This window comes from Vidua chalybeata, chromosome 2 (assembly GCF_026979565.1).
Source record: "Vidua chalybeata isolate OUT-0048 chromosome 2, bVidCha1 merged haplotype, whole genome shotgun sequence".
NCBI classification, from domain to species: Eukaryota; Metazoa; Chordata; class Aves; order Passeriformes; family Viduidae; genus Vidua; species Vidua chalybeata.
Window position 1 is genome coordinate 52030251 of NC_071531.1, and position 24834 is coordinate 52055084.

The 24834-nt window shown below is 33.5% G+C and overlaps 1 protein-coding gene across 2 annotated transcripts in view; it reads left to right on the forward strand.

Annotated features, from left to right (window-relative positions):
- Positions 1-24834, forward strand: part of KLHL1 (kelch like family member 1) — a 183582-nt gene that overhangs the window by 65592 nt on the left and 93156 nt on the right. For both annotated transcript variants that reach the window (XM_053935143.1, XM_053935144.1), the window contains 2 exons: positions 3763-3899; positions 19048-19244. In XM_053935143.1, coding sequence (XP_053791118.1) covers positions 3763-3899; positions 19048-19244 — 334 coding nt within the window. The remainder of the gene's footprint in view (positions 1-3762; positions 3900-19047; positions 19245-24834) is intronic.

Below are 24834 nucleotides of genomic sequence, written 5' to 3' on the forward strand. Positions count from 1 at the left end.
TGCAGCTTTTTAAAAGAAATAATGCTTATGAGCATATATTTGAGTCTACAGATATATATATATATATATATATATATATATATATATATATATATATATATGAATACTTTCACAATGCCATCTGTCAAAAGGTAAATGAAAATTAAAATGTAGTGTGGAAAAAAATCTAAATAATACCATTTCCCCCCTAGAATCTCTGTAAATGAAAGCTGTTCTTATGCAGTACTCCAGGTGGGGTCTCACCATAGCAGAGTAGAGGGGCAGAATCCCCTCCCTCACCCTGCTGGTCACCACTGTTTTGATGCAGCCCAGGACACGTTTGGCTTTCTGAGCTGTGAGCGCCCATGGCTGGGTCATGCCCAGCCTTTCATCCAGAAGCATCACCAAGACCATCTCAGCAGGGCTGCTCTCTGTCCATTCATCCCTCATCCTGGACTGATACTGGGGGTTGCCCTAAGCCAAGTGCAGCACCTTGCACTTGGTCTAGTTAAACCTCATGAGATTCTCATGGACCCATTTCTCGAGAATATTCAGCTTCTATGTGTTCTAGCATAATATACATGGACAAAAAATAGTGTCTTGCTTATGTTTTTTAGTCCAAGTAACATCTGATATTCTACTCAGGTGGCAGTAAAATATTTTAAGAGTTTTCTTAAAGATTTTAAGTGATCAAGGTTTGTTTGCTTCTTTTAATTAATAAATGCCCCATCAGTGTTGAGGCAATTCTCTATCAAAAGTGTATATGAAAAAAGTTGTGAAAGTACAAAGAAATATTCTATAATAAACTAAAATAAAATCTGATATCCTGGGGAAAAAGGTCACAACCCTAAGCAGTCATATGGGTTACTTATAAAAGAAACCAGAAATTGGTCAGGCTGAAATTAGTTGTAAAGAGAAAGAAGTCCCTTAATCTGGAGAAAATCTTTCTGGGTTCACAAACTCGTTTTAAGCCATGATTTACCTGCTATGAGTCTCAAGGATGAAAGAGTTTATTATGTATTCTCACTGCCAGATACAAAGTTGAAAAGGTGACATCCTCAGCCACCTGACCTTTCTTGATTAATAGGTCAACATGCCTTTAAACCAAGATTTAGGACTGTTTGGAGTCTTCTGATCTACAAAAAGCAGCAGATCATTACAAATTAATTGATCTCTTTGATTTCTCACTTTTGATCTTCCATCTCAACTCTGGAATACAATAAAGATTTACAAAAGGTGTCACCTTTCAGAATTAAGTGTAATTAGCAAGTTCTTCTCACTTCAGTTCAACTTGCAGAACACTTCCCAAGGTAAAAGTCAGTGTCTTGAAACTTAGTCTTTTGGTTATAGTAAGTTGATGAAATAGCTGATTCAATATTTCTGTTAACTATTGATTAACATAAGACACTTTAAAAAAACAATCCTTTTTTTTTATCACTATGTTCAAAAGCTTGTCTTGCTTCTGTAGGTCAGCTGCTACATTCTGTAGGTCAGCTACACCTTTCTGCTCATTTAAGCCATCTTCTTTGATAGATAGTACAAACCAGTAGGGATAAACCTCTAAGAAAAATGGGTAATACTGAGTACCTGACATGTGTCTTATTTATTTTTCTTTTTTTTTCCCTACTTTGGACTGGCTCTTGTGTATTCCTGTAGACTGAATGCTCCTTTGCAGCTGAAATCCATTAGACAGCATCTTTGACTTTCCTCACACAAACTGTGGAAAATCACATATTTTTATAGAAGTTTGTGAAAGAGATTTCATCCTTCTGTTATTTATTTTCTGCCCTCCCTCTGTTGTTTTTTGTTCGTTTGTTTTACATTTGACCATATATACATAGTAAGATTATATAAAAAGTAACTGCTGAACATAAATAATGTCTATATAAAATACAAGATATTACTGTTTGAAAATATTTCCACTGATCATTAACTGGTGTATTAAAATTTCTGTTCATTCATTTGTCCTTTTTTTTTTTTTTTTGTTTTGATGTAGCCAAGGGTTTTGGCCTTGGTTTAGGCAAGTGATCAAATTGAATATCCATAGCTGAATTTAAATGATGACTAGTAAATCTGAAGCAATAGCTAATGCAAAATGAAATTAAATTAAATCTCCATGAATGAAATGGTCTCAAATGAAAATCTCCTAAATTACATACCTAAATCTACATACCTAAATTACATCTCTTCTATCTGTGAGTATTTTTTATCTCATAGAAAATCATCATGTTTTTCTTTTCTGTGATTTTTTGATGCTTTTATTAAAGCATCTATGAACATTAGTCATTTATTCATAAGTGGTCAGAAAAAGTGCTAGAAGAAGATTTACAAATATAATAATAATATATAAATAAGATAGAAAAAAATAAATGTAGAAGTAAATGTTCCTCAATGATGAAAATATAGTAAATTAGGAGTTTCTGGTGGCAGCACCAAAGTCTCTTTCTAAGTTCACCTTTTTTGTAGTCATCCATTGATTTTAGTCATTACATAAATATAAATGTGGACTGTTTATGAACTAGGACGTTTACTTCTAAAATTCATGATTGCTAGAGTTGAGCATAACATGAAAAGTGATAAAGTATTATAACTATTTAGTCATTTCCTATCATTAGTTGCTATTCCTATCATTAGTTGTCCTATCATTAGTCAGTTCCTATCATATGTTTTCAATCTGCCCTACTTGCTGGTAAAATATAGCAGCTTAAAGGACTGTAAAATTATGAAGCCAATTCAAGCTGTCACATTTTACTTAGCTATTGGGGTGAGCTAAGAGAGCAAAGGCAATCAATTACCATGGTGGCTGATAAGAATTAGCTTACTTATCTTCGCTATTTTTTTAACAATACTTTGCCCTGGACAAACTAGCTAACAATATACAATAGGCTAATTGTTTTTCTCTGCATTTCCAAGTTCTCTAGTTGTGATTGTTCTGCCTTTTATTAATATATTTGTATATCATATTTTCAAATTAATCCAGAAATGTGACCATCTTTATGGAAGAACATGATTTATAGCTGTACCACATTTCTATCTCAAGATCATCTGTGAATTTTCAGTCCTAACAAGATCAAAATTTCACTGTGGATGGTATTTGGAGGAATGCCTTAACTTAAAGCCCCAGTAATTAGAGTCATACCTGATACTTGCTGTGGTATTGATTTATCTATATCTGATTCCTAAACAGCAAGCTATGTATTTTCAAATTATTTTCCTTGGACATGTTTATTAACAAAAACATTGTATTGCACCGTGATTTTATTATATATTTTTAGTGAGTATCATGTTAAGCTACTAACAGTTTAGTGGAAGGTTGATAGATTGTCTAAGACACATGTTGTTATTAAAGTTTATAACAAATAAGCTTTTAAGAACAAAGAAGAGTACTTCTGGATTATGAAATGCCTGTCATTATTAAGTTGATTATTTGATATTGAAAGATTATCTTATTAACAGCTGGCATATCTGCATGACCGGAAGATTATCAGAAAGACTGAGTGCTAATTTCTATATTTGTTTTATAGTCATATGCTAAAGTACCATTTGGTTTGTATCACAGGAGGCAAAACGAAATTAGAATTAAATGTCATTCTGTGTTTTGCTGCCAATGTGCATTAATAATATATTCCTTGTAAAATTTTTAGTTGTTATGAAAATAAATAATATATTCCTCCTAATAATTTTTAATTGTTATGAAAATAATTTTTAAAGACGTTTATAAATACATGACATTTCTAATATATATATTCAAGCAAATTAAACCAGTTTCTTACTTTTTTTCAGACTTGTCCTCAGTTCTGTCTCTGACTACTTTGCTGCCATGTTTACAAGTGATGTTTGTGAAGCCAAACAAGAAGAGATCAAAATGGAAGGCATAGACCCCAATGCGCTGTGGGACCTTGTTCAGTTTGCATATACAGGTATTGTGGTGCATACATTACATACTTCCTATAGAGGCAGATGTTGATATTTTCGTTTGCTACATTCCACTTAATTGTACTTTTTGCTTAAATATTTTTCTTTTTAATCTTAATCATCCAAAATGGTTAGTTACCATTTCTAGGGATGAATTCAAATTGTTATCTCTTATCTCCAAACTGTTCAATATTTCAGACTTTTCAAGTTCAATTGGACAGTCAAGAAAATGATATATTTTTCTTGGTTTTCAAATACTTAAAAAGAGTGCCTCATACCCACATGATTCAAATTAAATAAGATCACTGAAGGAACAGTTGTATTTTTTGAAGAATAATCCTATGTTGCTGTCTTAATCAAATTTTAGTTTAAATAATAGCATAAATCTTTAAAAATTTGAAAAAAAAACCCCGAAGTTTATATAAGAAAAGTTTTTAAGAGTTTTATTTTGAGCTGGATGTTTTCACTTTCATTTCCAACGTTTCATATGCTGGTACTCTGTTTTGAAGTGTAAACTTACGAATAACTCACAATTCAGAGTTAAAAAGTCAAAGCTCTCTTCTGATTTGTTTTTTTACATTGTAATGCATTATAAATTTGGGATTTATCCTTCTTAAGCAACTTATTAGGAATATTGTAACTGAACTGCTTTAATCTGAAAGAAAGAATGCTAATGTTACAAAATAAAGTAATTAAAAGAGTGGAACTGCCTATAAAATTTGCCTCGAATCACATAAGTATAAAATATATACTGTTTTCTATTTGTTTCCTAAGAGACATCCTTATATTGTTTAAATTAACCATATTTTATCATAATGATTCTATCATATATTTTATTTAGATTGAATTTTAAATGGATACCTCAAATCCTGCAGTTTTAATCTGCTCTAAATACACATAAAATAATTTAATCACAAGTTGCTGTTCACTTTGATGTATTTAATCAGGATATGTTCTGGGTTTTTTATGACATAATAGCTTTACCATCTTAATAGAAAACAGAAACGGCAAATAAGCATAATTTAAGCTAAAAATACTCTTTTTGAGAATAATGTTTGAGAAATAAATGTTCTAGGAATATAAGACTGTTATTTGGGTAGTACTTTACATGTTAAAAGTATAATGCCTACTCCCTTTAGCTGTGGTTTTGCCACTCAGGAATGCGCATCATCTGGAGGGTTTCAAGCTAGGGATCCATGAAATTAAATAGTTCACATAAGAAGGATACAATCTGATTCCTTGGTGAATGAATGGCACAGGAATACTGGGGCAAAATCAAGAATACCTTGGCTCAGAACAGCAAAAAGACTATGGGTAATGTTAAATTATTTTGTAGGAGGAAGGTTAAAGATAGAGGAGGTAAGATAAGAGACAGTGTTGTTCCACTGGAAAGAAAACTGCAGAAATCCTAAAGTACTGTATTGTTCTTTTGTCTCAGTTTTCATGAAAATATCACCTGGAAAGATATAAATAGTTGTTATTGACAGCAAGAGATATCATGTAAGTGTAGATTAAGGAAAGAAGGAGATTCAGAAGAAAGTGGGGAAAGAGATAAACATTTTCAAGATGAATGAAGCTATCTAAGAACTTTATGGTTATCTCTGAAAACTTTGGAGACTGGATGAGGCAATGAAAAAATAGAAGTAAACCTCTGCTTACCAAAAACATTTAAAGTTTTTGGCTCCTTTATGCTCCTTGATTCTCTATGCCATGTAATGTACTCTCTTCATTATATGAGATGTAAAACTTGAAAATTTCTTTTTGATGTAAGGTAAATAAGGGCCAGACTTCACAAATGGATGAAAAGAGAACTCCACAGCTGTTATAATTTGCATGTTTTCTAATTTGCCTCATATGAATTTCCATCTGTAATATTCATTCATTTAAACAGTCACACAGTCCAAACTGCCTTAGAAATGGCAACGTTATGTACTGTTGTAACATCACCTTAAAGAATTAAAAACTTAAGATGATAACCACGATCCCCTTTCACTTGCACTGGTAATACACCATTATTCTTTTTTTCTAACTAATTTTGGAGACCAAATAAAAGTTTAAAATCTCTTAAGTTTGCACTTGCAAGTTTCACAAATACTTAATGACAACAGAAGAGTGATGAGGGTTGGGAAACTTGAGACAATTTTACATGCTAAAATATTAAATATATTGGATGCCATAGATCATTCTGGCTTTGATTACTCTGTCTTGCATTTCTCTACCATCAGATTCTTTATCTTGATTTATTCTTATTTATCCTTATTTATTCTTAGCTTGTGTCCTTATTTCCTGGAGTTCATGTGGGATTATTTATTTCTCTATTCCTTTTCTCTGCATCAGATATCTTAGCAGACACCTAAATTTCCTAGCTACAATTATGCTAATAAATTAAACAATGCCGGGGAAGGTTTGCAGGCACTGGAACACAGTTGTCTCTACTGATCCTGGAAGTTTTAGCCAAATCCAAATAGCAATCTCTCTAACAGATGGTGGGTATATTTTGGATACATAACTCATCATTAATGTGGCCAACCTTGCACAGAGGGTAAGGCCTTCAAAAGTGCTATGTAGAATTCAGTGATTCATGAATCTCACGTGATTCATGAATTCCTAGAAAATAGTCCCAAAATTATTCAGTTTATTGAAATTAAATACAATCTGGGCTTTTCAGTTAATCACTCTGTTTTCTCTTGACCTTGCCAGAGCAAAACCTTAATTTTTTTCCTATTTTTTTTCCATCATCTCATATGATTTATCTAGATTCATAGATTCTTATCTCCTTTCTTGCACTCTGATTCCTTATTTACCACCAGTCTAGCTCATGTCCCCTTTCCCTCTGAGTCAGTTCACTTCCCTTGTGCTGCATGGATGTGGACAAGTGGAAATTTAAGAAAGTAGCCACTGTTTGGATACCCAGAAGCACAGAAGCCAACAGAAATTTCCTTTCAGACTATCGATCTCTAATCTGGAGCATACATCTGTCTAGACTTAGAATATCTGGAGAATCTGGCTGCCAAATTCCAATTACTGATTGCACAATGTGTGAAAGAGTTTTCAGCAACTCATGTCTGTGACCAGTTTTACCTGATCTGTGACCTCTTTATTGTTTTACCTCAGTAATAGAAAACAATTTTGACAAATGGGCAGTTATTTACTCCTATTTTCTTTTTCCTGTCACTACCTTCTTAACTCAAGGAGCTTGATAAAAAAAATCACCTATAATTGCTACTGTTATGGAAAAGGTTTTCCCTGGGGACAACTGAACAAATCAGAAAAAATACAGCTGAATATGGACTTTTTTGGAATAATGTAGAAGTTAAAAGTATTACAGTGCAAATATGTTTAGATGTGATTAAAAAGATAGAACCATTTCTACATCTTATTACCTGTAATTCAGTCAGGTTTATATTTTTTTATAATCCGGTAAAATTATTTCATTTTACTGTGAATTATACATACTAAGTAGGAGTTTAAGAAGGATAAAATATATATGTCTATGAAAAGCATTGTTATAGGTGAAAATATCATAAAATGATACCAGACACTTCACCAATATAATCTAATACAATTACAAAATATCAGAATTAAAGTTCATCAAAGGGGAGATTTTGTACTCCAGACACATAAGGAAAAATAGTCTTGGGGTGCATCTGGCACAGCATCACCAGCTGAGCATGGGAGGGGATTGTCCTGCTCTGCTCTGCACAGGGGTGGCCTCACCTTGAGTTCTGTGTGTGGTTTTGGGCACCACACTATTAAGACAGCATCAAGACTGAGAGAGTTCAAGAAGCATTTGGACAGTGCACTCAGACACATGGTGTAGCTCTTGGGGTGGTCTTGTGCAGGGCTTAGAGCTGAACTCAGTGATCCCTGAGGGTCCCTTCCAACTCAGCTTATTCTGTTATTCTATGGTTCTGTACGCAAATAGATTTCTAAATAATTGACGAGGTAGAATTACATGGTGACCCAGCAGAGCATTGAGTCTTTTACAACCTTGTTTAGAGCAGCTCCTGAGTGAAGGCACCTACCAGTCTAAGAGTAGTAACAGGAAGACAGAAAATTGGACAACTAAAAATACTGATTTAAAGATAATAAAGGGTGTTGAAGTTTCTGTGAAGATTCAATGTGAATTATTATGTAATTTTAAAGTTATGTGATCAATGTACCTGTAAACCAGAATTTGATTAAAGCTGAAAAAATTGGCATGTGTTAAAATATGTACTATAAACTCTGTGTTAGGTCAGTCTTGTTCTATACATAGGCTCACAAGGATAAATTAGAACAGCTTAACCACTGGTTTTTGTAAAGGATATATTTGACCAGTAAAAAATATGCAACTTCATTAATCTGTCCACACTTTGCTGCAATTTTTGGTTTATTCAAATAGACAAAGTATGTTTTGTCTGTGATAGAGCAGAACTATAACTAAATAGGAAACAAAACCTCCTCATTTGCATATCTGCTCCTTGTGAGCCAACTGAGGAAATCAGAAGCCAACTTAGCTGCAACTATGCAGAAAGTATGTTTCATTTTTCAAGCAGCAAGGTGATTGATAGCAAAAAAATCTATGATTGAGATCTTAGTGCCCTGGGATAGATGGATGTGTAATCTTTGATCTTTTAAGAATTCAGTATAAGAAGTTATACAGATGAGTGTTTCTTCACCTTATTTTCTTAGATAGTGCTTCTTTCTTGATCTTAAAACTGGAGTTTTCATTATTTTCAATTTTGCCTTGATAGTTCAGAGAAGACCGAAACTATAGATTGATATTCTGTTGTTTTTCTGCTGTTGGTGACTGTGGGAGCCCTCCTTTGAAGATACAAAAGAGCTGTGAAGTTACTATAGATTTCCTATATTGGGAAATCTAATTAGCACTGGGAAATCTAATTAGCATGCATTCCTGACAATGATCAGAAGAGTAGGTTGGTGCTTTCATACTGTTAATGAAACTGGAAAAGCAAAACCCATTTAAGCAATAGAACACTAAAAATCCTTTATTTATTTATACATATCTGGAAAAAAAAATTGAGACTATTTCATACATGGAGGAAGTTCAAGCCCTGCTGTATAACTTTTAATTAAACTTTATTTGAGAGATTCTTTAATTAAAGTACTGTCAAGTGCCTTTGTCAGTGTTATAGCTAATAACACACACAGGGCAGACAGCAGGGATGTAGCAAGTAGGAACATGCACAAGGACCCTTAGGTTTTTGCAGCACAGAAACAATATTAATTAAATATCTCGAGGAGATTTCTTTCTTGGTTTTGATTTGGGGACTTTTTTTTTTTTTAATTTGTGAAAGTCAGTTGTTTATGTGAACAAACATTGAGGACAACTCAGCATACTTTTGGCTTGTTCCAGTTATTAGTGTCAGAGTCCTGGAGTTATCATAGCCACTGGATTATGCTACAACACGCTGTTTGAATGTGACTGCCATTGTTTGGAGGATGATAGTGTTTGGAGTAAAGCTAGGGCCCTTTCATTCCCCTTTTCCTCAGTGCTAGAGGGAAGTCCCAGACAAGCTTAACTCAATGGGTACAACATAAGGTATTTTATTAAAAACTTGTGCTCAGACAAATAATGCCTGGATTTTAGGTACTGGTGGCATTTTTACAGTGTTTCAGACTACTCCTCTCTAGTATATATTGATCACATTGAGAAGTGGAGTTATCCTGATATTAGAAAGGTCATTACCTCTACCTCTGATATGTTGAGTTTGTTCAAGAGTTATTTGTTCTGTACTATCATGTTAGAGATCCCTGTGAAAGTGGACCATGTTTAAGTAGCACTTTTTGAAGGAGACTATTACCTGTTGCTGTCCCACTACATTTTCTCTGCCATGTATTTGATTGTTGACTTTGCACTTGCAGAGAATAGGTCCTTAAATTTCATTTCAGATGGGAATTCATTTGTTCCAGGAACTCTGGGATGGGTGATAAAAGGACAAATTAAGGTAAGTGAATTGATCTGAAAGACTTTGTCAGCTGTTGTGTAATGGAGAGTACAGAAAAAATGGTTATATATCATACTAGGTGCTCAAGGTACTAGACTTTGAATAAACTTAACTTCTGGATGTGGAGGATCCCCTGTGAAACTTTCTTTTAGAAGCAGATACTTGTCATGATACATGTCATACTTTTCAGGAGTCAATAAAGAGAGTGTTGCAAAGAGAGTTATCCAAAGAAGCTGCCTTTATCAGGGTTGCTCCAGTTTAGGAAGTAGGAAGTGGTATTGATGGCACCATCTGTGGAGCCATAATTCAGATTATTTGTCCATGAATGTTCCACATTGACTACACGTCAAAGTTCATATGTACCTTTGCTCCAGTTGCATTTCAGATTGACATTTTCATATATAGTGTTCCTCATAATATTCTTATTTATGCACTTGGATTAAATTCTCAGCTATACTGCCCATGTGTACAGTGCAAAAATCTTACAAAATTCCTCAATGTAACTGTAGGATCAGATTGTTGCCTTCTGTCCTCTTTGAATGTCAACCTGCTTAGATAAAAATACCTTCCTTCACTGAATATTTTTCTGATCCTAAAACAAACTGTGGGCTTTCACATAATTCAGGTCTGTAGGAAAGAACTTCAGAGACTGACTCCCTCCTTAATTTTTTTGGTTTTTTTTAGCCAGTCTCTGCAGATCTTGTTTCCATCTGGAGCAGATGTTTTCCATTCCTGTCACTGAAACATAAAGTCCTTGCTCATTCCTGGAGTTCTACACTAGACTCCAATGAATTGTTATTTTTCCTTTTAACCAGGATACTTCATTAAGGAACGGAATTGGCAATTATGTACCAGGAACCAGTTGTTGTCTCATTCTTTTGGCAAAATATATGAGAATTGCTTAGGAAAGAGCTCTGAATTGGATATCCATAAATTTTGAGCATTCAGAATGATCTAGAATATTATGGAGAAATAGATAGTGACTGTTTCCTTGTACTATGATGCAATCTGCTATTCTGGAGAAGTCAATAAATATAAATTCAGACAGACACAGGGAAGCAATGAGTATGGAGAAGAAGAGCAGGGTGCACTGCAGGGTGTATTTTTAAAGTTGTCCCTTGCTAGGCTCAAAGTTCTTCATCTCCAAAGATAGATTAAAACAGGTACTGAACATTAATACAGGACATGGTTGGAAAGTGAGTTTTCCTGTGAATGGAGTACCATCCCTCTATGTTGCCAACAGGCACATGCCAGACTGTTGCTGAAATGGCATCAGGGAAGTGATTAGACAGGCTGCTGTAGGATGGTCTGCCTCTTTTATGTGTTTCTTTCTGGAGCTCCTACGCTGGAGTTGTGTACCCATATCCACTCTCTTGAACTCAGCTGCCTGGCTGTATCTCCAGTTCCTAAAAACAAAAGCAAAAGAATCATTAAAATTGTAATGGTAATTGCAAAGTCTCTGTGAAAGAGGTCCTCACCTTTCAGGTGTTTACTCCTGCTCCTGCACTGTAAAACACCTTCACTGCCTTTCTGCTCTGTGACCATCTAACAGCAGCTGTGATGAATTGTACCCTCAGAACAGGATGTGACTGGTGTACTCACTTCTCCCAGCAGTGCAATCCAGCCCAAAGAAAAGTAGATTTCATTAGACTGTAAGGTGGACTCATTAGCAAAAATCTTTTCTTGGCAATTGATGCCTCCATTTCTGTAACTTTTTGTTCTCTAAACATGGATTTGAACTGTTCAGTGCTACTGTAACACAAGCTGCCAAATCATTACCTCAGAAGTTAAGAAGCTTATCTGGCAGAGGTGAGTGCTCCTGCTTCTGAGCTAGCTTCAGATGTGGAGAATAAAATACTGCTCTTCAAACCTGAAAGCTGAGCTCCTTTGTCCTTGAGACATTATTTTCCTTTTTTTAATTTTTTTTTTCACACCAGAGGCCAAAGCTTGACTGTGTTCAGTGTAATAGAAAGGTTGTATCTCTCCAAGATGTACTCAATATTTGGTACAAGTCTTGTGGAATGAAACTTCCCCCCCCACCCCCACCCGCTCTCAAGCTGAAATTTGCTTTTTTTTACAAACGTAAATTCCTGGAGTGCTTTTTGATGTGTGCAGCATGATGAGCAGAACATACAGTCTGGAAGCAAACATAAGTATTGAAGTGGATTGACTAAAAGCAGTCAAGAGAAACCAAGGCCTTATAGATGAAATGAGCTTTTTGGAATAATTCTTGTCATGTCCCAGCTTATTTTGTGAAAGAGTGCAAGATTTGTGCTGTTTGAAATTTAATTAGTAACTGCTGTTTATATTTATGTATTTTTTGAGGTAACCTTTATCTTGGCTTTTTTTTCCCTTGTTTTAACCTGTGAGTTTTTATTCCCCTATTTATATACATAATTAAGCTTAGAATTTTCAAATGCAATGCCTATATATTAGCTGAATTAATCAATGACAAAATTGCTAACATAATGGTCATCTGTGCAAGTACAAACCAGCAATATTTAGCAAATAATCCCAAGAATGATGTTCATATTTTAACAATTTTTCTCTAACTAAAACATATCTTCTATCTCAGAGTGCTAACATATCTTTCTTCACAGTTGATAAAAAGGTTTTATTAAGATGAGGCTCATAGCTAAAATGATTTACTGCTTTTAGTCCTGTTATTTGTATGTACATCTTACAGGTGACTAAGTTCAAGTGTATAAAATGAGCTATGAGGCATATGAATGGCATAAGGAGAAAATAACATTTTAATGTCTCTCTCTAAAAAGCTGATGTGTATGAGTCAGTAAACAAATTTTCTTTAAAACTTGACATTTCAGTTTTGCAACAGAGGTACTTTGGTTTGTAGCTTTGAGGGGTTTATTTTCAGAACAGGAGATGAAAATGTAACACGTTGTGGATTATTTTGGTTAATATAGTTTTCTGATCTTTAGCCAGACATTTGTGAGAAGTTTCCTACTCAGGGAGATTTTAATTTGTTAATAACATTTTCTTATCACTCTGCAATATTGTAATTTTCCAAGCTATTTAAATCAAGGGGACTGGCAGTACTGACGAAGGTCACGTGATTACACCAGTTTAGTTCACTTACTCAAAAGATATGTCATTACAGTGCAAATAATTATACAGTATTTTAAAAGAGTGAATCTAGTTAATTTATAAGAATTCTCATTCTCATTCTCATTACTGTGATGGTGGTTTTTTCATTTTTTACAAGCTGCATATTTATGTCTCTGGAATCATTTATGAAATTATTTTATACATTATAATACTTAAATTAAGGGAGCCTACAAGAGAGGTGGAGTGGGAATATATACAAGAGAACATAGAGACAGAACAAAGGCTTCAAACTGAAGTACAGTAGGTTTTGATTGGATAATAGGAAGAAATTCTTTACTGTGAGGGTGGTGTGGTACTGCAGCAGGTTGCCCAGAGAAGCTGGAGATGCCCCACCCTGGAAGTGTACAAGGCCAGACTGGGTGGAGGAAATCTGGTCTAGTGGGATGTGTCCCTGCCCCTGGCAAGAGGGTTGGAAGTAGATGATTGCCGTGCAGCTGAGGGATGGGACTTCAAAGGAGGGGTGCAAAAAGTAGTCCAAGCAAGAAGCTAAAGCCTGAGCAAAAAGAAGTTGAAGTCATTGAAGTAATTTATTGAAGTCACAGTATTGTTCTCACAGTGCAGTTTTATACTGTTACTTCAGGCAGCCACAGCTTTTAGCAAAAATTTCCTACTAGCTACAGATAGCCTATTGTCTGCATTACTTGGCAGCCGTACAAAACTACATCATTTCAAAGACCTTGATAGTTACATACACAGTTCTTTTCCCAGTTCTTTTTCATATCTGTAGTCACTTTTCCCAGGATCTGTATCCCACCAAAGCCAGAGCATCACGTTCCATAAGCTCCACTGTGCTCTCTGTTCTGTCCCCCATTTGTTCTCCCATATATGATCTTTACAGTCCCTTCCAACCCAAACCATTCTATGATTCTAAATAAACACAGTTAGCCATAGAAAGGTTTCTTCCTCAAGTACAACTGATGAATGTGGTTTGCAGCAAATAATTAATTGAAAATAAAACACAGTTTGATCAGAAGAAACCTCTGCTAAGTGAATATATTGTGTCCTATTTTCTTTTCTGAAAACATCTTCACCTTTATAATAAGTATGGAAGACAATACAATGTAGAAGTTATCTTTTAAGGCATAGGTCAAACTGGAGACTAAAAGATGTTCTGCTACACAAAAGATATTTTTTATAGCATTCTTCATTGACTGGTGTTCAGGGATAGACTCATAAGAGGCGATTTTAAACAATATGTCACTGTCAGGAATTGACCATAACAGAGAGAGCTGATCATCAGAATTGAACCCAGAGTATTTCATCACCTGAAACCTGATGGCTCTAATGATTCCAGTGCTGTGTTTGGGAGCAGAGGAACTGAATTCATATCAACAAATATGAATATCAGTAGTGTCTCAGTAAGTCAAATGAAGGTGCTCCTTTTGTAGCTGAAATCAAGAAATAGCCATTCAGGGAGTGATTAGTCTCATTCTGTAATACATGACTGAAACAGAGCAGATGAAAACTGCTCTAAGACCTCCTATTTCTCTCCGTGAACTGTAAAAGGATATCTTGGGTGATTAGGTCAAGTGGTTACCTAAAAGTACCTAAGATTTGGAATGATTAAGATAAGCAATGGCAAAAGGGTTTATTATAGCAGTGTGAGGCATAGCACCTGTCTAATAAACTTTTTCAAGTCTTCAATGGAATTAGATGCTGTCTCAAGAAAGCAATTTTTTATTGTAGTCAATCTACTATGCATAAGATGAATAAATATTATCTTGATACCATTTACTGCCTTTAAAAAAAATAAATTAGACCTCCTAAAACTGATTAGCCTACAGAAGTAATTCCATTCAGCAATGTATCAAAACTGCCACACAACTGATCAAGATGCATGAAATAGAAAGGTTAAAAAGATAAATACCTGATTAAAAGGTATTAGTTTTAGCATTTGTTTCTAATTCCTTTACACTTCCTATGATTTCCCTTGTACACACAGAACTCTTAGGAATGTTGAAGAGTCTTGCTATGAATGTGTGTGTAATTACAAAAGAAAAAAAAAAACAAAAACTACTGTGCACATGATGTAAAATGATATTATGATGTGTTACAAATTAAAATTCATTGTTTATACAAAGAGGAAATGATCTGTACCTACTGAGTTGTCCCACCACAGGTCCAATCTGTTGGTCAATAGGTGTGGGAGGCTGTTCCTGTGATACACACTGACCTTATTTAACATCATACAAAGGTGGGCAAAGGTGCAGCAATTCTCTAGAAATAAAAATAGCTCTAAAGTATAGTTAATAGTGTAGAACAGAGAATAATAATAAAAAAAAAAAAAAAACAAAAAACAAAAACCCAACCCAAAACAAAAAATCCACAAACCAACCCCAAGACAAAACTGTCCCTGAACTTGGGAAAAGGTTTAGCAACAGAACAAGAATATTTATCTCTGCTTCACATTTGGTAATGAGGCAATAAAATTTATGTAGTCATTATGAGAATGCATGCTAAAAACAGGCATTTTAATTTCTGCATAAGCAATGAACATAAAATTTTTCACAAATACAGCTATAATTTAGAATAACAATTAGAATTAATTAAAGATCTTCTGATTGTTTTTTCCTTATATTTTTTCATCTTAATTAATGTAATACAAAAGGAGATTTTAAGCTCTAGTTAATTTGTTTTTCTCAGACTAAGGCACTTCTGCAAGCTTTTATTGCATAAAAATGTGAGGGGGAGGTGATTTGAAGAAGCAGTAATATTAATGCCCCTTGAATATCCCATTAAACATTTTTAAATAGATGCTTGGATCTTCTAATTGCCAATATGAAACTGTCTGAAGATTTCATGTTTTATATACAGAGCCCCTTTACAGCTTTCTTTTATCAAACTCTGACCATGCTAAATACTTGATATCCCAGAGGAATTTGACTAAAAATGTCACTCTTCTGAAAAAGGGAATAGAGACCTTGTGAACAAATTTATGAAGGAGTCTTGATGTTTAGAAAAGAAGATAAGTAAGACTTAGAAGACATTTAGATGGATTAAAAACCTATCTATCTGAAGTTAAAAGAATGAAGAACAAGTAATAACTCTTTAACTCATATGGAGTGTACTTTTCTAACTTTTATCATAGATATATTAAGTAGTAAATTAGTATTTATGAGTTTAGCTAAAAATAAGTCAAGCTATAATATATTCATATCCCTAGATATCCCAGAAGCCATTGTATGTTTACTTCCTCTATTAAAATGTAAAGCAGAAATGTGTTCACACTCTTCTATAAAAGTGTGAAGCATCTTCTTCAAAATGTCCATGTTAGTTACATAAAGAAATAAATGATTCATAAAACAGATAATATTTTTATTGATTTAAACTTACTTTAATCCTACTATTTTCCAACTAATACTGTACCAGGACTAGTGTACCTTAAAGTGAACAGAAAATATCTCCATTTGAAAACAAATAGATTGATGCAGTTTCAAATGATTCCTTTGGGTTCTTCTCTTAAGGGTAGCTACCTTTAGCCATAAAAAGGCCAAACCATAAGACTGTTACCTTTCCTTATAAAGTTAGGATTTTGAAAGTGATTCTTTCTATCCTTAATATCACTTTGCAAATGCTACCTGGATGAGTTTTGTAGGGCTAGAGACTTTTTGAGCTCATTGTTGAAAAGAATAAATAGCCTGTAAGAAAAGGAGATTTAGAATCTTTTTTTTTTTCATTTCTCCATTCATCCAATTTTCAAAGGTGTTTTGCACATTTTAAATTTTTTTACTTCTGTTAACAGGATGGTCAGTTTTAACCTGAAAACAACTATCTTTTGAATGCTTCCACTTTGCACAGCGTAATTCTTCCAGAATTGTATGTTGAGCCAGTCATTACTTGCAGGCATACAGCAAATGTGGGAGTGTCATTGATGAATATATGGATCAGCCAAGAATCTGCTGCTAAGTGTGCCTTCTGCCCACATTGTATATAGTGACCATATAGTGTACAGAAATTGTGAGAAAAGGTTAGATAAGATAAAGAAAGACTCATGTAACATTAATAAAGGAATAAAAAAATAATAATAATATAAATATTATTATAATTATAAATAATATAATAATAATAATTAATAAAGGAATAAACATAAGGAGCAAAAACTTACTGAAATTAGGCTGTGTGCTTGATCTGATGCTCTGACCTTTGCAAAAGGATGTATTATAACTAGATCTAGTAAAGTATAACTTCACAATTTCCCTCTTGTATTAAAAGCTCCAGATGTACTGAAAGGATAAAAGATCAGATGTGAAGTGTTAATGTTACTGTAGTTTGAGTTTGGTATTGCAATATAAAGCATCTTTTCAATGGCATGCTGTTGTGAAATTGAGGATTTTAGAACTCCTTAGCGTTGTGCAATAGAATTATTAAAATTTTTAGATTTTTCTTAATGTGACAACAAATACAAATCTTGTGTGGGGAAAAGAGTCAGTTTATCTAGGTGTTGAACTATAATACTTTTAAGAGAAAGATCAATATACACTTAATCCTTTTATAGTTGGAAATTATTTTTCCAAGCACAGTACAATAAAATCAGAAGTATTTTTTAACAATTTGTATTAAATTTGCACATTTTATTTTCCTATTCTTTTGTTTTCATTTCTCCAAAACATCCTTCTAATATTTTGTTTGTAGTTTTTTAAGTTATTTTAAGGAAGAGATTGTTAAGATTCTAATGTAAAAATCAAATTTAATATTATGGTTGGGAGGAGCATTATAACAAGAATTACATATTCCAGCTGGTGGAATTCTGGATGTTGAGAATTTTAAACGTTTTAGTGCTGAAAGGCACAGATCCACAAGAGACCACTGCATTTGACCTGTGGAGGCTGTGGAGGCTGTGAAGAAGGCTTCCAAAATTGATTAATAACCCTGGGATTACAGGTGTGCAGTTGGTTAGAAGTCTATAATAACACATGGTGGAAAATTTAGAGTTTGTGGTTTTCGAATATAGAAATAAATATGAAGCAAGATGGAGGTTTTAGGGTGGAGGCAAGTTGTTCTTCTTTAACTTCTTTTTCTTTCTTCTTCATGGGTTTGGGTGGTATTTTGTAATTGGACAGAAACGCCCGCATTGTGGGCTTCAAATGATCAGTTATTGGGTGAAAAGGGAAAATAATTTAGGTTTAATTTCTTAATTGGATAATTTAGCTTTAAAACACCTTGTAACAAGAGATAGTTAGCCAGTTTGTGACTTGCTTATGAAAGACTGCAGAACCCATGGCTGTGAGACTGTGACATTGGTAAGAAACAATAAACACCTGAGTCTGAACGTGAACTATAGTCTCACGTGCCTTCAATCCTGACACTGACAGAGGTAGAAAAAGCAAGCAGAGAATCCACACCAGCCAAAAAAAAAAATTTTTAAAGTTTATTTTATTCTATTTTACCTTTTATTTATTAAAAAGTGTGTCAGTGCAAGGTAAAGATAATTACAGAATTAAGTGCAATACAAGTGTTAATTAATGGTTCTTTTTCCTAATATAAATTATTTTAGAGGACCTATGTATTATGAGAAGCCTGCCTCAGATAACATTAATCCTAAAGTCACATTACAAATAAAGCAACACTATGTTTGAAGACTGTTAAGCCTTGTTTTGAAGATGTGTTTATGGGTTTATTCATACTATACTAGGCAGTTATTTAATTCTTTTCACGGAAGTAAACGGCTGTGAGGTTTGCTCTGTGCCACTGAAGATAATACAAGTTTTATCACAAATTTCAATGAGAAAAAGAAAAGAAACCCAACAAAAAAACCATCCACAGCCTGGTTGATATCGAGATATTCCAAGTCTTCTCTTCCATTTGATACAGTACAGCATCTCTTTTTACATTTGTTATAAAGTTGAAATAATAGTAGTTTAAAAAGAAATATTTCTAATACTGTAATTTCCAGGACACTGGAGTGTTCAGTCAGGGAGATTAATCCTTTTTTCTTTACTTTTTCTGTAGAGTTATTTATATAGAGCTATGATTATTTATAAAAACTTTTTTTTTTTTTTTTTTTTTTTTTTTTTTTTTTTTTTTTGTAAATACTAAGTAAATAAATTTACACTTGTTATCAATACTTTTTTTTTAGGCTGCCTGGAATTAAAAGAAGACACCATTGAAAACCTCCTAGCAGCTGCCTGCCTTCTTCAGCTTCCCCAAGTAGTAGAGGTTTGCTGCCATTTTCTAATGAAGCTTTTGCACCCATCCAACTGCTTGGGAATACGAGCATTTGCTGATGCACAAGGGTGCACAGAGCTTATGAAGGTGGCTCACAACTACACCATGGTAAGGCAGTTTTGGATTATCTAAATTCTAATCTTGTGAGTCCTATATATCCTCTACAGGTAAAAATACCTTGTTAGTTTTTGGATTGAAATTTTTCTGTATTATTTTTGGTATTTCTATGAAACTTTATTTGTTAAGTGAAAACTTAAAAATTACCACTTGAAGTGGTAATTCCTAAGAACTTCAGTGAAGTTACGAAAATTGGCCTTCTATGATGGATGCACTGTTTGCTGGGTCAGAACTGTATATAACTTATTTAGATGCATGATCTCATACAGATGATAATAGTATGTGTATGTCAATCATTATAATACTCTTTTAATCACTTTAGTTTAGCTTTAAGGAAGCTTTGTAATTGTGATTGTTCTGCATGGGAACACTATGAAGGAAAATTTTGTTGTGTAGTTGATTTGGGATTTTTTGTCAAGAATTTGGACATCCTTTTAGCCATCTGTGAAATAGATTAAGACAGGAAGTTCTAGAAATAAAGAATTTTATCTAGTAATATTTAATATTTTTCTACTTTTATGTGACCAAATAGGTATGGAATTTATGTCAAAATTTAACCAGAATCAATGAAGAAGAAATATGCTACTTATTCAGAAATTAAATCATATTGGTAGCCATTTGACTTTTTAAAGTTTGACCAAATTAAAAACATCTGACTCATGAAATTAAACTTACATAAGGAGTAGATTATATATAATTTATGAGAAATAATGATCCCTTTAGGTTTCTACTGAAATTATTATTGAAGTAATAGAGCACATTTCAATGAATCTCATTCTCTTGTTCAGCATTTATGTCTTTATTTTATTTATTCTTTCCTGTAACTAATAACACATTACAAATCACGGGTTTAACTGTGGTTTTTACCACTATAGTTCAGGTAGTTATACCCATGTTACACTTCTGGAGTGAGTTCTGTGATTTCTCTGTATTACAGATCCAAGCTAGTCAGGTAAACCTTGGTCTGTTAGTAGAGAGAAATAAGCTGTCAGAGCAGCATTCATATGATCTTCTTTTGAATGAAATTGTATTAGGAGTGAATTAGATGTGTTTTGAAAAAATCCAACCTTTTTATCAATATATTTCTTAGATTTATATATTACTTTCATATTTTCAGTTTGTTTTGTTGTATGAACATGAAAAAAATAGAGAAAAACATTGACTTCAAAAAAAATTAAAACTGCTTATGATTCTTTAAAAGAACTTATTGAAATATTTTTGGGTGAGTCAAATTACTCATTATAGTACATTTGAAGACTTGTGACTCATACATATCTAATGTATCAAAGTTCACAAAGATCTGTGCCATGTCTCAGATATTTGGTATATAATTTATTATTCTTTTAATGCTGAGATCTAAAATCTCAATTATGTGTAATGGAAAAATCACCGACAAAAGGTGGCAGATCATAAAGGAAGTCAGTTGTAATTAATAAACAAGCTCTTATTTATCTTCAAGGGCACTTGCAAGCATGCACAAGTAGTGTTTTCTCTTCGCAAGAAAAAGACACAATCACCATGAAATGACAGTGTTTCTTTCTGACCCAGTGAAAACATAACCCTAAAGGATAAGCTTCATAGTGTGTGATATTTTCACAGGCTTTGTGCTACTTCATTTAGATGTGAGTCATCTCACATCTATTTGACTTACTGTTTTTTGTTAACGTGTGTGGAAAACCAGTTGTGAATGGGGAAGGAGTGCCTTATTGCCTATCTTCAGTACAGCATTTACAGACAAAGAGAATCTACATAAGGGAAAAATGATTAGTTCTTCTACATGGATACATAACCAGGGAAAACTTACACAGTTCAAGGAAGATACCCTGAGGAGTTTGATAGAGGAACACCAGAGACCTGGGAATATGAAGAGAGGGGAGGAAAGTGAGGAGCACAGGCAAAGAGCAGATGCATAGTTTCTGAGGTGACAGAATGCATTATTTTTTCCTTCAGACTTCAGGACAGTAGTATGGGCTGTGATGAGAAACATAAAGTAGGCCAAGAGGGAGTTTGTTAATAAACTTCTGCAGTCTTATGCAGAGGACTTGAGGAGAAGTGCTGGCTAAAAAAAGGATGGAAAATTCACTATTTCCTTAAAAACAGTTCTCTTGCTTTCCAGAGAACTTCAAGGTCCTATCTTTAAAGCTTTTCAGGGTGCTTTTTTTTAAGAGTTCAAAGTGGTGTATCTCAAATTCTAGCTCTGTGAATCTTCTTCCATAGTGTTATTGTGAAAGCTTGTTGTGAATAGGAAGTAAAAGTACTCCCTTAACTCTGGAATCTTGTGCAGTTGTTTGCTTGAGATAAAAACCTCAAAGAAACAATAGTTCTATAGTGGTGTAGGAATGGGGAGCAAGACATAGTTTTTTAAATAATCTTGCAAAAAGAGATTTATAGGCATGGCTTATATGATTGTGTAATAATTTTGAGATATGACTCAAGTTAAATCTAATATTTGAATAATTTTGCTTCCTAGCTAATTACATAGTTGAAATTAAATATTCATTTATTCATCTGAAGAAAACAAGTAATAAAACAATAGCTCTCTGCCTGCATTATACCTGGCAAATGTTATAAAGCTTTTCTCCACCAATTACTTTGAAGTAGAAAGTCACAATTTTCTTCACGATAGCATTCTAATGAAAATCAATATATTTTCAAGAAATATTTTGCTTCATTGAGTCTCCATAAATGTTTTAGTCTTCATTTTTCAAAGAAATCTTGTCTAGTCTCAGACTTGATAAAAGTTCTAAATTACACTGTTGTTACATAAGTCACTCTGTGCTTTCACATAACATGTTATGAGCGCAAGACATTTGAGGTTGTAAACTTCTTTATACTGAAGAAGAAAAAGCTTCTGAAGAGCAGAACAATTAGTTTAAGAATCCTCTTGATAGGAGATTTGTAATTTCAGACATGTTTTCTGTCACATTGAATGACTTCTATTTCCCTAACCAGGAAATCTGTGGAAACAAAGAATATAAATTTTTATTTGCATAGTGCTTGCAGGTATGTCCTATCTACTATAAATAAAATTTATTAACTATAAAGTTATATATATCTTTCCATGAACAGAAGTATAATATCCCTGGTGTTTACTGGGATAGTTTAAAGTGCCAAATATCAAATTATTGATTTGAAATGAAAAATCTAAGCAAGGAAGAGAAAATGTGTTCATAGAAGAGGGAAGTGAAGAAATGAAGATAAGAAAAGCAATGAAGGAAAACCAAATAACATTTGAAAAATCCTAGAAAATACATTTGCCATATAGCAAAATATGAGATTGGAAGAAAAGAGGAAGGTAGATTTCATAAAAATTTGGTGAACAAAGAATGTTGGAGATTTCTGGCTTTGTGTTCCCTGTACTTTTTAGAAATGAAACTTGGATGGCAACATTTTAAATGAAAGCTTTGCAATGAAGAAGTTAATAAGAGAAAAAAATGTAAATTCTCATTGGTTTCTTTTTTAGGCACATTAGATTTAACGTAATTTGTTTTATTTCTGAGGTATGAAGATGCCCTACCAGTGTTTTATGATGTGATTTTTTATTTTTTTAATTATTTTTAATGAATCTGCTAATTTAATTGGCAGCACATATATCTATGTCTCTTGATTTAAGACTTCTGTACTTCTTAATTGCAATCTGGGTTGTAACTAGCTTGTCAGTTTCTGAAAGCTTTCAATCTGCAGAAGCATATGTCTGATAAGTTCAAATTCCAAGTTTATTGCCAGAGTTAAGTTAGATGATTGTAGAATGAAATGCATGTGTGATGTCTTTAAAAAAATCCATAAAAACAGCAAAATGAAGCATATTAATAAACTGAAGCAAATTATTTCTTCATGCAAGCATTTTTAGTGACAGTTCTTTATTCTAGGTATAAGGGGCTTCATATATAGGGAAGCTAGCCTCTAAAGTCTGCAATTTATCAGCTTGTCATAGTTGTCAGAAATTTCGGTCATACTGTATGGACTTATCTGTCTCTTTAGAAAACAGAGTTAAATGTAATTTGAAATTGTAATGGCCACCTCGTTGGGATGCAATTATTTTTACAGTAGAAGATGTTTTTAAATATGCTCTAATTTGAACAACTGTGTATTTATTGGCGAAGGTTTGTAATAGACCCTACTATATTAATAGACTTTGTGGTTTTAATGTACCATTAACCCTTCTTACAACAACTATTTTGGTGCACTGGTAAATATTGAAAGAGGATAAATATGTCATATTTTTCCTTAAAAAGATAATTGTAATTTGGCTTTAAAGCCTGAAAAATTATTTTAAAAAATACTCATACTTGGTATGGTTTTCAATACAAATGCTTTCTTTCTCCCAGTACAGGCCATGGTTCTGCTTGTGTTACAATGTATAGGTAATGTTTAGAAATTGAGAGCGTTACCTTCCAAGATATAGTACCAGATACTTCATCTCATTATCATGTCATTTTACTTAAACCTAATTGCTTCAAGCAGAAAAATGAAATACCTCATAGATATAGCTATTTAATCTCTCAGTGCTTCACCTCTTAGGAAACTTCAGTTAAGCCTCAGTGATCATTTTGAATCTTGAAACTGCTGTTTGAGAGTTGAAATGATAGATCTTGTTCCTTATTTTTATTTCACCATATTTCAAAATGAATTGCTAAACATAAACTTGTAAAATTTTCAAATTACTTTGATGCAGTGAGCAGAAGAATGGACATAAGTAAAAATTCCTTGACCAGAAGAACATGAATAAATAAAGTGATTGATGTATCTGTAACCCACTCATAATGTTAGCAACATAAAGGACCCTAACATATGTTACAGTTCCAAGCCTGGGAGATGCAGAATGTTTGCAAGTGCTTTGAATGAAGTGGTAAGAGGTGTATAGCTTCTCAGAGATGCAGTTCTGTGCTTTGCACTGCAAGGGTCATTAGTCCCAGCACAACAAAACATTATTCAATCTTAATTATGAGTACGTAAGTATCTCAGTGACATGTGCTGACTCTATATGGGCTCTTTAATTTACTGAGAATTCTGATTGTACTGCAGATGGAGAAGCCGTTTCATTTAGTTGAAGTGCATGCCTTATGCAGATTTTTAATGATCTTTTATAGTGAAGAGCTTCAGTGATCATTTTATTAGTTATGTTTATTATCTAGGTTACAAAATTTCACAACAGGTTAAAACCTGTTGGACTGGAGTGGGGGAGGAGTGATATGTAAAACCTTTTCTTTCCATTTACAACAGTTTATCCTGAAGCATATTGAAATATTGTTACTTCATATTCAAATTAAGAAAAATATTATTAATATATTGATAAATGGTCACAACAGTCATTAATGAGTTGTAGTTTTACATTCAGACTTCAGTGTTAGTTTTAGTATAGCTTTAACTAAAGTCAGATAACAAGTGAGGCAAGAAAACTCTCTGGTATTATAATTTAAATTTAACAGTTCTTTAGAATCATAGTAAGGAGTAGTATTCCTCAATTTAGTGTTCCAACTAAATTACTCCAAACCATGCACTGCTCACTCCTTCCCCCTTTTCTCTCCCCCTCCCCCTGCAGCAGGACTGGAGAGGAGAACTGGAGGCACAAAAGGTAAAG